At 38.3% G+C, this 13,713-nt stretch overlaps 1 protein-coding gene and 1 long non-coding RNA gene across 2 annotated transcripts; one reads left to right on the top strand and one right to left on the bottom strand.

Moving 5' to 3' along the window:
- Nucleotides 1–4,441: 4,441 nt before the first annotated feature.
- Nucleotides 4,442–7,972, top strand: LOC141599656 (monooxygenase 2-like). Its single transcript, XM_074419744.1, has 6 exons — nucleotides 4,442–4,651; nucleotides 5,305–5,373; nucleotides 5,488–5,653; nucleotides 5,722–5,950; nucleotides 6,829–7,722; nucleotides 7,827–7,972. Exons 1-5 carry the CDS (start codon nucleotides 4,506–4,508, stop codon nucleotides 7,419–7,421), a joined length of 1,203 nt encoding a protein of 400 aa, XP_074275845.1. The 5' UTR covers nucleotides 4,442–4,505; the 3' UTR covers nucleotides 7,422–7,722; nucleotides 7,827–7,972.
- A 3,410-nt stretch (nucleotides 7,973–11,382) lies between these two features.
- On the bottom strand, nucleotides 11,383–12,734 carry LOC141651936 (uncharacterized). The gene is made up of 3 exons (XR_012546911.1): nucleotides 12,305–12,734; nucleotides 12,005–12,123; nucleotides 11,383–11,497 (listed from the first exon to the last, which is right to left on the bottom strand). It is a non-coding gene; the product is annotated as an uncharacterized LOC141651936 (long non-coding RNA).
- Nucleotides 12,735–13,713: the final 979 nt, after the last annotated feature.

Raw genomic sequence — 13,713 nt, 5'->3', positions numbered from 1 at the left:
AGCTTATTTGTCACACTTATTGGTATTTTGAATACTGATAGGAAGTAATTAGAAATGTTCGATAGGACTGAAGAAATTAGGGTAATCCTTCCAGTTGGTGAGAGAAAAATTCTATTCCATGAAGAAATACGTTTCATCACAAGATCAATAAAACCCTTAAAAAGCTCCCTTTTCAAGCCTTGGAACTCTACGGGCAGACCAAGATATTTTCCTAGGCCCTTGTTTCCTTTAATCTTTAGGATTTTCAAACCTCAACGAGCCCTCATAAGTGTAGTACTAGAACGGAATATAATCCCTGATTTATCTTCGTTCATAATCTGCCCCGATGCTTGGCAGTACTTCTCCACTAAATCCCGCAATTTCCTTGATGAATCTCCTTGATGAGTATAGATAGATGATTCTCTTTTTCTTATCAATTTTAACGAGCGGATATCATGATTTTGCTTCTTAATCCCTCGTCAAGATCAATCACCAAGAACAAGATGTGGATCTCTCAAACAAAGCAAGTATAAAATCTCCACACCATAGAAGGGGAATGAGGAAAGCATTATTGTGCTAAGAATTGCTAGGTAATAAGGTGTCACGGTCCGCTACTTTTGCCGGACCGTGGCGCTCACCCTTGCCCGTCTCAAGGCAAGATGCAAGCGACAAAGATCTTCGTACTAGTGAGGGATCGCCCACTAGCACGATACTCGGGTCTCGGGGTGTGAGTCGGGATCCTAGTGTCGATCCCACAAACACGGCTTGTTAGTAAAGTGAAGGCAAAGAGTCGTTCACAACAAAGCAACAACAAGCAATACGAAGGCACAAGGTAGGAAGTAGATTTTCATTCACTAGTACTCCCTAAAGAGGGAAATTTGATTATTACATCCTGGTAGCAGGAGACATTGAATTTACAAGTTTAGTTCAGAATAGCGATATACCTATTTATGGAAACCTATTCTAAAACTACTAAGAAAATACTTACTACAAATGTACAAGGGAAATGAAATTACATAAGCATAAAATAAATCTAAGGGTTCAAGTGTGCGGATCGTCACACTCTCCCCCACCTAATCTGTTGCCGCCCTCGGCAACACAAAAAATCTTGAATGGTGCTTCGGTGAGACATCCTCGGTGAGCTCTGACTGTCCATGCAGTGTTGGGGATTGGCTTGTACAACTCGGCTTGAATGTGCGCTTCGTCCCAAACAATGACTGGCCTCTTCGTCCCCTCAAGGATAGGCTGGAGTTCCTTGACATAGAAGCTGCCGAACATCATGTTCTCCAAGTCCACCACGTGCTCCTTGTCTCTCGGGAAAGTCCACTTTGCCGCTGCTTGAAAAGTCCTCTCTCGGGATTCCTCCAAGTACTGGCTCCAGCGGACCTTCACCTTGTCTCTCGTCACTTCTACACCTGCATTCAAGGGAATTTGAGATCTCCAGGACGCCGAATCAGCATTTCGGCGCGGCCCCCTGATGGTACGAGGCCTTTTCTCTTGGGTCGACTGACCCGCAAACCAGGACGTCGATTCAGCACATCGACGCGACCCCTTGATGGTACGAGGCCTTATCTCTTGGGTCGACTGACCCGCAAACCAGGACGTCGATTCAGCACATCGACGCGGCCCCCTGATGGTACGAGGCCTACTTCTTTGGGCATCTCGGCCCTCATTGTCTACTCCTCGGTGAGGGGGTAGACTCTTCTTTCGTCCCCCAGGCCACTTAGCATCGTAGTTAGTCTGGGTCTTGTTCGCCCTTGGCTCCACCGAACCTTTAGGCATTCTCCAAGGTCGCATCCCTTGTTTCGGCGTCGGTATCACCCTCATAGCCGAAATTCGATGCTGCCCCTTGTCTTCGTCGCTGTCTACCGTATTCACTACGATAGACCCCATTAGTAGCATCGATCCGTCACTGGGTTTCAATACTACCAACGCTTTCTGAAAGAACTGCATCCCGAGTACTAACTTGAAGTCATCCAGCGGAGTGGTGAAGTCGAGCTCCCCTTCCCACTCACCCACTTGGACCGCGACCTTCTTAGCCACTCCTTGGACGCGTCTCATTTTCCCATTGACCGGCTTCAGGCAGCTGTTAGCATCCCCGAACTAGCCCCAACCGATCGCTTCTTCTTTCGTAACAAAGTTGTGGGAGGCACCCGAGTCGATCAAAGCTCGTGCGTGCTTCCCATTCACCATCATGTCCACGTACATGAGCCCGTCGGATTTCTTGGCGGAGGAAGCTTCGTACTTCCCCATCGCGCTGATCCTTTGAAGTGAGCCCATCCGTGGTTGGTCTTCACCATCACTCGAGTCTTCGTTACACTCTTGGTGATAGTCGGCCAACGCCCCATCAAGACGTTCTTGAGCCCCCTTCGGCATCTTCTTGAGCATAGCATTGAACTCCGCTTGGTTCGGACAATCGGCCATCTTGTGAGGACCCTTGCACACAAAACACGCGAACGGTCTCTTCGTTGTGGAAGCAGTAGAGTTTCCAACCTTCGAAGACGAGCTTGAGGGCGAGTTTGTAGTGCTCGCCGATTGGGCTTGACTTCCTTGCGAGCGGAACCGACTGTTCCCAACCGAAATGGCGCTGTTTTGTGGCCTTTGTCCATTGTACCCACTCGTGAGGCACCGTATTCCCGTTGGTGCCACCACTCTTGGTGCCTCTCGCTCCCGTGAAAGTCGAGCGGGCGTTCCGCGGTGATATGGCCGAAGACAGAGTTTTGGGATTCTGCCTCATGACCTCCTGTTGTGCCCACCTCTTCAACCCGTCAATGAATTCGAATGTCCTATCCGTCTCGGACATTTCGCTAATCTCGAGCATGCACGATGAGAATTCCCTCACATATTCTCGGATTGATTTGGTGTGCTTGATTTCCTTCAACTTCTTCCGAGCAACAAACTCCGTGTTCTCGGGGTAGAAGTGATCCTTCAAGATCCTCTTGAAGTCGGCCCACGATGCCACCGTAATCGTGCCCGCATCGATTTCCTTGTACCTAGCCCTCCACCACATCTTGGCATCGTCGACTAGATACATGCTTGCCGTGACAACTTCCGCGTCTTCGTCGAGCCCACTTACTCGGAAGTATTGCTCCATATCGAAGATAAAGTTATCCACCGCTTTCGAATCCCTCGCCCCATCGTAGGCACGAGGTGGAGGGGCCTTCACTTTATGGCTCCCCACAGATTTCCCGTCATTGGCCACCGCTTTCACGAGCGTGGCACACGTGTTCTCTAACATCTCAACCTTCCGATGCAGATGATTGATCTCTTCCTCCCGATCGTCGGGGATCGCACCACCGATCGCTTGGATGCGGGTATCCATCCCGTCTACCTTCATCTCAAGGTCACAAACCGTCTTTTGCAACTCCTCGAGGCTCGCAGCCATCCCCATAACGATGTCCTCGAGTTTGGGAAGCTTGACGTCGATTGCGTCTTCTAAGGCATCCACTCGGTCCTCGATTGTTTCGCCCATTTTCTCGATCTCGATAAACAAATGCGGCTCGCGGACGCCCGTCCGAAGACCGGGCTCTGATACCAAATGTCACGGTCCGCTACTTTTCCCGGACCGTGGCGCGCACCCTTGCCCGTCTCAAGGCAAGATGCAAGCGACAAAGATCTTCGTACTAGTGAGGGATCGCCCACTAGCACGATACTCGGGTCTCGGGGTGTGAGTCGGGATCCTAGTGTCGATCCCACAAACACGGCTTGTTAGTAAAGTTAAGGCAAAGAGTCGTTCACAACAAAGCAACAACAAGCAATACGAAGGCACAAGGTAGGAAGTAGATTTTCATTCACTAGTACTCCCTAAAGAGGGAAATTTGATTATTACATCCTGGTAGCAGGAGACATTGAATTTACAAGTTTAGTTCAGAATAGCGATATACCTATTTATGGAAACCTATTCTAAAACTACTAAGAAAATACTTACTACAAATGTACAAGGGAAATGAAATTACATAAGCATAAAATAAATCTAAGGGTTCAAGTGTGCGGATCGTCACATAAGGCTACTGCCTACTGATAATTGGTACGCAGTGTAAAATAAACAAAGCAAGATCAATAACTTTAAGAATCAATTAGGACAATTTTTTTTTGAAGTGTATAGTACTAAGATATATCCCGCCCGTGAGCGTTATACATGTTCGCCAATCGGCAATACAGCGGAAACGAGTTTTTAGAGTCCAAGAGAGCTGAAACGAGTTTTTAGAGTCCTTAAAAAAGAGGCTCTAATAAAATGATAAATTGTAGAAATGAGTATTTCATAAACATTGTCTTTTTAACTCTCTTTTACTACTCGCTTTAGTACTGATTTTTCTATGTTTTAACTTTTAATGGTAGCATGATGCGACATGTAACTTAATATGCCAAACTAAACTGATGAAAGATTAAAAGATTTTTAGTATATAAATGGAATCAAAACATAGTTAAAATCATAACTTAGTTGATTGCATTAATAAAAAATGGAAGAAATAGTGATAGTAGGAGGGGGAATAGGGGGACTAGCAACGGCACTCGCTCTACATCGAATGGGATTGAAGAGTTTGGTGTTGGAAACCTCGGATAGTCTGAGATGCTCTGGCTTTGCTCTGGCCATGTGGAACAATGCTTGGATTGCTTTGGATGCTCTTGGTGTTGCCGATTCTCTCCGTCAACATCACACCCAAATTCTCGAGTGAGTACTTTCATCGCAACTAACATTCCTTACAATATAGTTGTTGAGTGTCGGTTAGACCTTTTATAAGTTGTCTCGCTGCAGATGTCTGTCAGATACCTTAGCTGGTAAAGTTATGAGTTGTGGTACTCATTTCGCCATTGTAACTACTAACTACCTTTACACCAAAAATAAATAAATTATCACGCTGATTATTAAGCTAACTCCTTTGATTAACTCCGTCAGCATCATATTGTTTGTGTCGAAAGTTGTGGTTAGATTAAATGTGTAAGTATATACAAGTACTAGTTTAGATCCCGCGCAATGAATGCACGGTATTTATTTTATTTAAAAAAAAAATTAACTATAAAACTAATCCAAAAAATTGAGTAATGTCATGAAATGTGTATATTTTTAAACAAAATTAATGAATTGTTTATAAATTTTTTATTAACATATTTTTTAGGTACGATTTAGCATAGAAAGAACAAATTTTTTATCACAAAAATCTTAGAGACAAATTTTAAATAAGGGATTATATCAAAATAGGAAATTAAATAAGAGATTTTATCAAATTAGAAAATGTAATTTAGGTGGGAAAACTTGAAGTTTTTCCTATTCTTTTAGTGTATACGAGATTTTGAGATTTATTAACTTGAGTTGCATAATTGTAGGATGGTTTGGCTGTCTACAAACACAGGGCGCCAAATTTCAAGGACTTCACTGAACAGTAAAAGAAGAAAGTAAGTACATCTCTTTTACTTGTTGTTGGACAATTTTAACGCTCGATTTTCCGTCTTATTGCGAGATTGAGTTGTCTACTTATAATGATTTTTTGGTCATTTTTATGAAAGTAGTGGTTCCTATGAAGCACGCTTTGTGGAGAGGAAAGCCATTTTAGAAGCCATTGCAAAAGAACTTCCCAAAGATTATATAATGTTTTCGACAAAGGTCGATTATATTGAAGATATGGGCTATTTCAAAATGTTGCACCTTGCCAATGGCTCTACCCTTACAACCAAGGTATATTAACATTAATGTTAGCATTAGAGTTGTTTATACAGACTCAAGCTTATTTTTTGTCGGAATAGGTGTTAATCGGTGCAGATGGAGTAAATTCGGTCGTAGCAAGATCGCTAAAATTTAAGAAGCCTCGTTTTGACGGAAGGTGGTCTATAAGGGGATTTGCGCATTTTACCGGAGTTCATAAGCTTGAGTCTGTATTTCTACAATGCATAGGCAATGGTGTTCGATTCGGAATCGTTCCTTGCGGTGACACAAGTGTATACTGGTTTTATATATGGCCATCATCTGATCAAGGTTTGTTTATTTGAAGTGATGATTATTTAACTGAAGTTTATGTGTGCATCATGCTAATTACACCAAAGGACAATTATGGTTCCACGTAACCTTGTCTTTTTCTTTTCCATCTTTTAACTAAACTCGCCAAATTACTCAGCATTTTGTTGAATGAACCATTTTAGCTAAAACCCCAACGGTATGGTTAAGGTCCAATTAATATTTAATATCCTAATACAGTACCCCTTACTCAAATGCCCGTTGGACTTAACGAATGGATAGTGCACAATTTCCTCCATACCATGTGCTAAATGCCCATTGGTCTTGAATAGGATAGTGCACATGTTTCTCCATACCATGTGCTGAAACTCACTGGTAAGATATTTGGGGCTCTCAGGATTTGAATCCCTGACCTCTTGGTTAACCGGACTCTAATACCATATCAACCAAAAGCTTAGCTTAAGTTGATGGTTGGAGTCCTAAGATCGGTTTTATACTCTAACACACGCCCTCATACTAATAGCAACTGCATGCCTCCGGCCCCAAACCAAACCTCGTGCTAATATTCCACTTTAGTGTTAACGGTAGTGAGATTCGACCCCGCGACTTTTTGGTCACATTAACTCTGATATCATAATAGATGAACCATCTCAACTAAAACGCTTAGATTATTATTGAGGTCCAATGAATATTTAATATCCTAATATATTTCTTTGGGTAAATCGTTGACTAGCTCAATGACTTTGCCTCAAGTGGTAGTGCCAGTACTTTTACAACACGAAAGTTTTGCCACTGCTAGTGCCCGCCCTTTTTTGAATAACTGATTTTAAGAAATACATTCTTTAAAAATTCACATTTCTTGCTTTCCTAATTATTATTGCCCTTACTTGACATGGCAGAGAAAGGACTGAAAGGCAATCAAGCAATGATGAAGCAGTTCGTGCTAAGTAATCTCAAACGCGTTCCTCCAAAGATACTCGAAATCATAGAGAAAACTAAAGATGAAGATATCCTGTTTTCGCCATTAAGCTTAAGACCACCATGGGAACTATTTTGGGGAAATATAAGCAAAGACAATGTTTGTGTCGTTGGTGACGCATTTCATCCAATGACACCCGACCTTGGTCAAGGAGGTTGCTCGTCCTTGGAAGATGCAATCATCCTTGCTAAACACATCGGTCGAGCAATGTTACAAGGTCGTATCCAAACAAATAAGTCGCAATTAAAAGACGAGTATGTACTAATCAAGGATGCATTAAGCAAATATGCACAGGAGAGAAAATGGAGAGTTATCGGATTAACTACTACGGCTTTTATTGTTGGAAATATACAACAAAGTTGCGGAAAATTGATGAGCTTATTAAGAGAACGTGTTTTGGCATCCTTCTTAGCGAAGGTGATGGTTAACAAAGGTGATTACGATTGTGGGAAGCTTATCTTGGGGAATATGGAGAAGAAGATCAATATTGACGATCACACTAATCAGGCATAATGTGAAGCTCTTACATACACTGTTATGGGTACTTAGTAGACGTGTCAAACGGGTCGGGTTGGGTCAGGTTGAATACTGGGTAAAAAAAAAAGCTTATTACGTCTTTTATTTTACCATTTTCAGCAGAAACACGTACTTTCTAAAAGTAAATTATATTTAATATTAATTAAAAAATTATACTCATTACTAATTTACTATCGTACTTATATTACGAGGTTTATAAATATGAAATTATTTTTAAAAATTGTTTTATTATTAAAATGTGATAAAAATTATATAAAATTGATTTTTAAATTAATTTGTCATTTAAAATATTGAATTAATTATTTTCTATATATTATTTCAAATAAAATATAAATATATAAATATTTAATAATATTCTTGATTTATCTTTTAACCCATTAGGTCGAACGGGTTGGGTTTGGTTTGGTTTAGACCCTTAGCGGGTCATTTCATTCAAGTCATTTCGGGTTGCATGTCAAGTTTAAGGTTCTTTGACCCTAAAAACCTGGGTCGGGTCGGGTTTACTGGTTGGGTCGTGTTTTGACATGTGAATTTTAGTCTAAATATAGCTAAATAAAATTATCTTTTATATTGTGGGATGTGATTGAAATATGTATTTGATGTTTGTAATATTTGTTCTATCTTGTATTATAAATAGAGGGGTTTAGTACTGGTCATAACCAAGCTAAGTCTCAAGTAATATATCTCCTTAAAACATCTCTTGTAAGTTTTTCTCTTAAATATATATTCTTTGTAATATAATGTTTCCCTTATCTGTAATCTTATCTTACAAGGCCATAACAATACTCTTAAATATATATTGATCATGTTAAACCTCCTTAGTGGTTGATTAATTCAATTATCACGCACTTACCAGTGCAAGACCAACTACCTGTTTAACCGTTTTATTCCTAACTTTGTACTCCGTCCAACTTAACAAATTATATTTTAATCAAATGTAAACAATCAATTAAGGCAAAAGAAGTACAATTTTGAGTTTGCATAGGCCTTATGGGGCATTTTATTAAAAAAAAGCTGTTAGTCCATTGAGCAGTCATCTTATAAAGTAGCCTAACACAAGGCTCTGTTGTATGTGATTGTCTTGCAATGGAAGTCATGGGCACCTGGGCGGCATAGCCATTATAGTTCTGAAAACTCACACTTCATGCCTAAAGGCATCCACAAACGCATGAGCGGCATGACTAGTGATACGAATATGAGACGGGTCGGTCATTAAATTGGTAGTTAATTAGCACGTTTAAATTATTGGGTTGATACCTGATACGAATATGAGACGGGTCGGTCATTAAATTGGTAGTTAATTAGCACGTTTAAATTATTGGGTTGATACCATTTAAATTCATACTTATTATTTGCTCTTAGAAGACCATTAGTATACTAGATTTAAGGAGTCATTATGGGTCTTTAATATGGGTCATCATTGTTTTAATTGAGCCGTTACAATTAGCATTTAGTAGCATTTAGGCGTTAGAATTGTCTTGCCCATTTCAACTATTTAAGGGCTGTCATTTGTATTGGTAAGAGACAAGAATTTTGATAAAGAAAATTGACTTTTGTTTGTGTTAAACAAATTTCATCGGATTGTCGCGATAATCCAAAACTAGTGATAAATTAGGACGCGTTTCCTATCTATCGCTCGATTGGAACCAATTGGTGTTGGTTAGCCAATCTCTTTCATCGAATTATCGGTGTAATTCGGTGTCTGCTTATCCTTGTTACTCTTTATTTGCGTATTTTACGATAATGGAACCTCAAGTTCATAAAATGAACAGTCACTCCGACTGTTTCAACAAAACAAATCCGCTTCCGCATTTTATTTCACATCATTTGGTATCAGAGCCAAGGCTCTTGATGACCTCAGTTCAAGACGATCCAAAGGGGAGAATTTTTAATCCCGATTTACCTCCGGTCTTTGATGTTTACGATGATGGGACACTACCCATTATGGGGCGACTCAGCGTGCGCAACCAGGCTGAGCCATTACCGTGCAACAACGAGCCAGGAGCAGAGGTGAACCGCGGCCCGAGGGTAGTTCGAAGGGCTTCCATGGCAGAGTACACAGAACATGGTCACTCGTCACAATGCCGAGAAGAGGTGGAAGGCATTGGAGAAAAGGGTGAGGCGTTTAGAGACACTCCTCAACGAGATAGCGATCTCAAGTTTGTTTGTGACACCCTTAAATCTAGCCTTAATTAAATACGTAAATTCTACAGAAAAACTGGTAGGATATGTTTGTAATTGGTTCAACTAGCCAAAAACCTGTAATTTCAAAAAATTTTCTAAACCAATCACAACATTTTCAACATTCCCAAGAGGCGGGTGCCAAAACCTGCAATGCTAACGAACTACTTTACATGCCATAGCTAAATAAGAAAATAGAATGATACAAACCAAAAATAGAAAAGGGAGACATATGTCCCTTCAAATTATATACAAAACCAAAAGGTAAAAGGTTTACTAATAGAATAGCCAAAACTAGGTCCAAGGTTCCTTGCTCACTAGCTCGTCTGTGACCCCAACAAAGCATCAACGACCTGTCAATCGCATTTTATACAAACACGAAAGCCACAGTTCAGTGGGGAGTAACTTCGAGTCCTCCCAGCCACGAATCGTCAAAATTAATGTAACTATGTAATGTAACATGTAAACAATTTGATAAACCATTTACTTATCATGTATTCTAATAAATGACCCCTAAACTGACCAAACTAAACTATCATGTGAATCATATAACAAATAGTAATCCAAACTTTATCAACTGTAACCGGCTTACATCTCACCTATTACAGTTCATAAAATAACCATACAAGAAAGGGCAATATATCAAAGACAGGCATAAGTTCTTAGTACGGTCAATAGTCACTTTGTAACTCGAGTCTATACCACGAGGTAGGGAAGGTAATCGAACCGGTATCTTGGCTCAGCGGTTAATATTAATAAAACATGGCCAAGAGACAACACAACCCTAGCCTAAAATCTGCGCAGACCTAGACATGCGGATACACACCACCGCACCCAAGACCCACAACTTTTTTTAAAACAAAGTGAAGTGAGTACCCTAAGGACACCACCGAAGGGTTGGCTAGTACTTAAGCTGACCTCTTACTATCAAAATAAGTAACTGAGGTCATGACCCAACTTGGATAAACATCCACTAGTCAGGAACACAAAGGCTATCAAGCAGTGAACATATACTCGTCAAAGACTATAAAGACCTATCTATGATGAAGGCCGAAGTACTCACCTAGGACCTAGTCCCAGCTAGTCCCAGCTTGAATACTTTAGCCCACACCACACACGACTCACCACACAAGTCAATTAAGACACCCACTTAACCATAAGAGGGCAAAAAGTCCTACTTACCAACATAAATTCTAATATTCTATCATGCGAAAGGCTATATATAAATGTCTATTCAGCAGATAAACCAACAGAATCCTCAATACCAATTTCCAATTCTAACAATATTAACCAAATTAAAGGCTTCGGGGAATCTAGGGCCGTTTCTACAATATAAGAAGCTACTTAAATCAACTAATTACACATGTGAAATACAGATATAATAAATGGCCTAAAACAAGAAAAAGGCCGATTATCCAATTCATATAAAATTTCATCCAACCGAATTTTTACCCGCAACCCCAGTCCTGCGACAGGTACGGGTTAAATTGCGGCTGACCAATCACACATTTGACTGACATCGATTCAGTCAAAGGGACCAAGGCTCAGTTTTCGGCATATTCATCAAAACATGGCAATTATTGCTACAAAATTCACTTTAAGCCTATTCATTACTATATCATATTATATTCTATCCTAACATGTGCAACTACCAAATATAAACATAATTTTTACTATCAACATAATTTTTACTACTAATAGAATTCATTCAATTAACTATCACAAAATCAAACAAAAAGCAAGGAATGTGACGATTATTCGTCGAGTAACTCGAAATATGTTACCTTAAGCTAGCAAAGAGACAAGCAATAAACTTGAGAAAGCTTCTAAAACCCAAAATTACTCTTTATCTTCAACCACATATGAGCCACCTAAAATAATTATGTGAAAGGACGATATTAATGGATTATCGTTATATAAAATAAGAGACGTAAATTAATTATATTTTAATTAAACCAAACTTGCGTTAAAACAATTTATAGACATGGCCCAAAAGTTATTATGGCAACCTTCCGTAATTCCTTTTATTATTCTAACACAATCGTCTTTATCCCAAATCCTTTTAAATTTATGTGAGAATAATTGTTATCAAATGGTGACTCATAAAATAAAACTACTACTAAGTCGTAAGCTTGTTTATAAAAAGTAACAAATTAATTAATTATATAATAAATTAAAACAAGTTAAATTTTATAAAAATCAACCCCTTGATGACCAAAGACCTTACGGTCTTTCACCATTCAAAGCTCCAAATCAAATTTCATTTATACCCCATAATAATTATGACAATTTTTTTTATAATGTAACAATAAAATAAAATCACCCACATGCAATAGTTAATTTTAACATACAACAATAGAAAATGTTAATTTACCCACCCTTAAAAGGGATTTTGCTAATTTGATCCAAGCCTGACTTGAAACTATTCCAGAAAATCGGTTCTGTCGCGGTCCATCTATTCTCCTTCTCGGCAGCCGTGTGTCACGGCAACACAAATCTAACACAACAATTCACAAACACACCACTTAATAACAACTTAAATAAATCCAATTTTATAAAGTATAATTTATTTTTAAGGTAAGATCTAATTCAAAACTAACATGTATGTAAGTTTTCATGCCAAAAATAAAGAAGTAGAATCTGAAAAATTAAGAGTTGAAATAAAATAGCATTAATACCTTAGATAAGATTGAAATTGAGAAAAGTAACAAATTAAGCTGAACTTTGAGCCCAAAAATCTCATGTGACGGTTAGAGTTATTCATTTTTGTGGGTTTTTGGTTTGAATGGAGAATGAAAAGGAAGCTTAAAATATTTGGTCTTCTTTTTGTTTCTTTGATCTAATTCTTGTTTACATAGAAATGAAGTGAATTGTTAAAGAAGAATGAGAGTAATTAATGATAAATTAATGGGGATTACTATGGCTTAGTTTTTACGGGAAAAAGGAGAGAAAAGGTTAAGAGTGATATTTTTATTTTAATTAAGGAGTAAGAGCAAGTGAATGAGTAATTAATATAGGGAATTATGGGCTTGGTTTTTACGGAACATAGGAGAGAAAAATTAAGGGTGTAAAAGTGTGGTTTAATTAAGGAGAGAAGGCTAGTGTGTTAATAGGTTTTGATGAAGGAACCAGTGACATGAATTGGATCCCATGGGTTTATAGAACATCGCCCGGAAGACGGGTAAAGCGCCACTTGGATCAATTTTATACAATTTCGTAAATCGTTTCGATAAGACTCGGTTTATAATTTGTAAGAATAATTTTCGGAATTTTAAGATACAATAAATATATTTTTAAATAAAAACTATTTAAATAGAAACTTCCAAGCCAAAATTATTTTCAAAATAATAATGGTGCATTTGAGCAGACAAGACTTGACTAATTAAATAACTAGGTATGGTCATAAGTTAATAATAATCGCATAATAATAAAACGTTAATAACATATTAGTAGCTTAAAATACATTATTATTATCCGACCAAAAATACGTATACTTTTAGTCTTATATAAATTATGCCTCAAAATATAATTTAATAATACGTATTTTTATATAAATGAGCTTTTATATATCACTTTTATAAAAATCGTGTTTGACATAAAATTAATTAAATTGAATAATTCAAAAATACATAATAAAGTGGTTAAATGGTTTAATAAATTTTAAATGTCAAAAAGGAAAATTCGCGGGTGTTACAATCACCCCATCTTTTAAAAAGTTTCGTCCTCGAAACTTGAAAGTAGAAATGAAAGGTTATGAAAATAAAACTGGAACTTTGGAATCGGTAACCAAAACATTTAAAAGGTTACTTATCGTAAGAATCAAAATTCTTTAAAAAGTTTCAAATAAAATTTTCTGTCAGAACCAGATTCTCATCAAAGGAACGGAAGTGTTCTCGTTGCGCATTCAAGAACATCACATTCAAATCAAAAATAAAGTGAAAAGGCAAATCATTTGTATGAATCAAAAATCAAAATGCTTTCAAAAACATTTATAGAGAGTTTTCAAAAATATAAGTCTCATTCATGGAACGGAATTGCTCTTGTCGTGCACACAAGAACGCTAACTTTCCAAGTCAGAGACAAATTT

Source organism: Silene latifolia, chromosome 1 (assembly GCF_048544455.1).
Source record: "Silene latifolia isolate original U9 population chromosome 1, ASM4854445v1, whole genome shotgun sequence".
Classification (NCBI taxonomy): Eukaryota; Viridiplantae; Streptophyta; class Magnoliopsida; order Caryophyllales; family Caryophyllaceae; genus Silene; species Silene latifolia.
The sequence above is the reverse complement of the archived record's forward strand: the minus strand, read 5'-3'. Positions and strand labels throughout refer to the sequence as shown.

What these genes read in the sequence shown, in the direction of transcription:
- LOC141599656 (XM_074419744.1), top strand. Translation starts at nt 4,506, where the DNA reads ATGGGATTGAAGAGTTTGGTGTTGGAAACCTCGGATAGTCTGAGATGC. An exon ending in CTGAACAGTAAAAGAAGAAA is followed by an intron (nt 5,374 to 5,487) that starts GTAAGTACATCT and finishes TTATGAAAGTAG; the next exon opens with TGGTTCCTATGAAGCACGCT. An exon ending in ATGGCCATCATCTGATCAAG is followed by an intron (nt 5,951 to 6,828) that starts GTTTGTTTATTT and finishes TTGACATGGCAG; the next exon opens with AGAAAGGACTGAAAGGCAAT.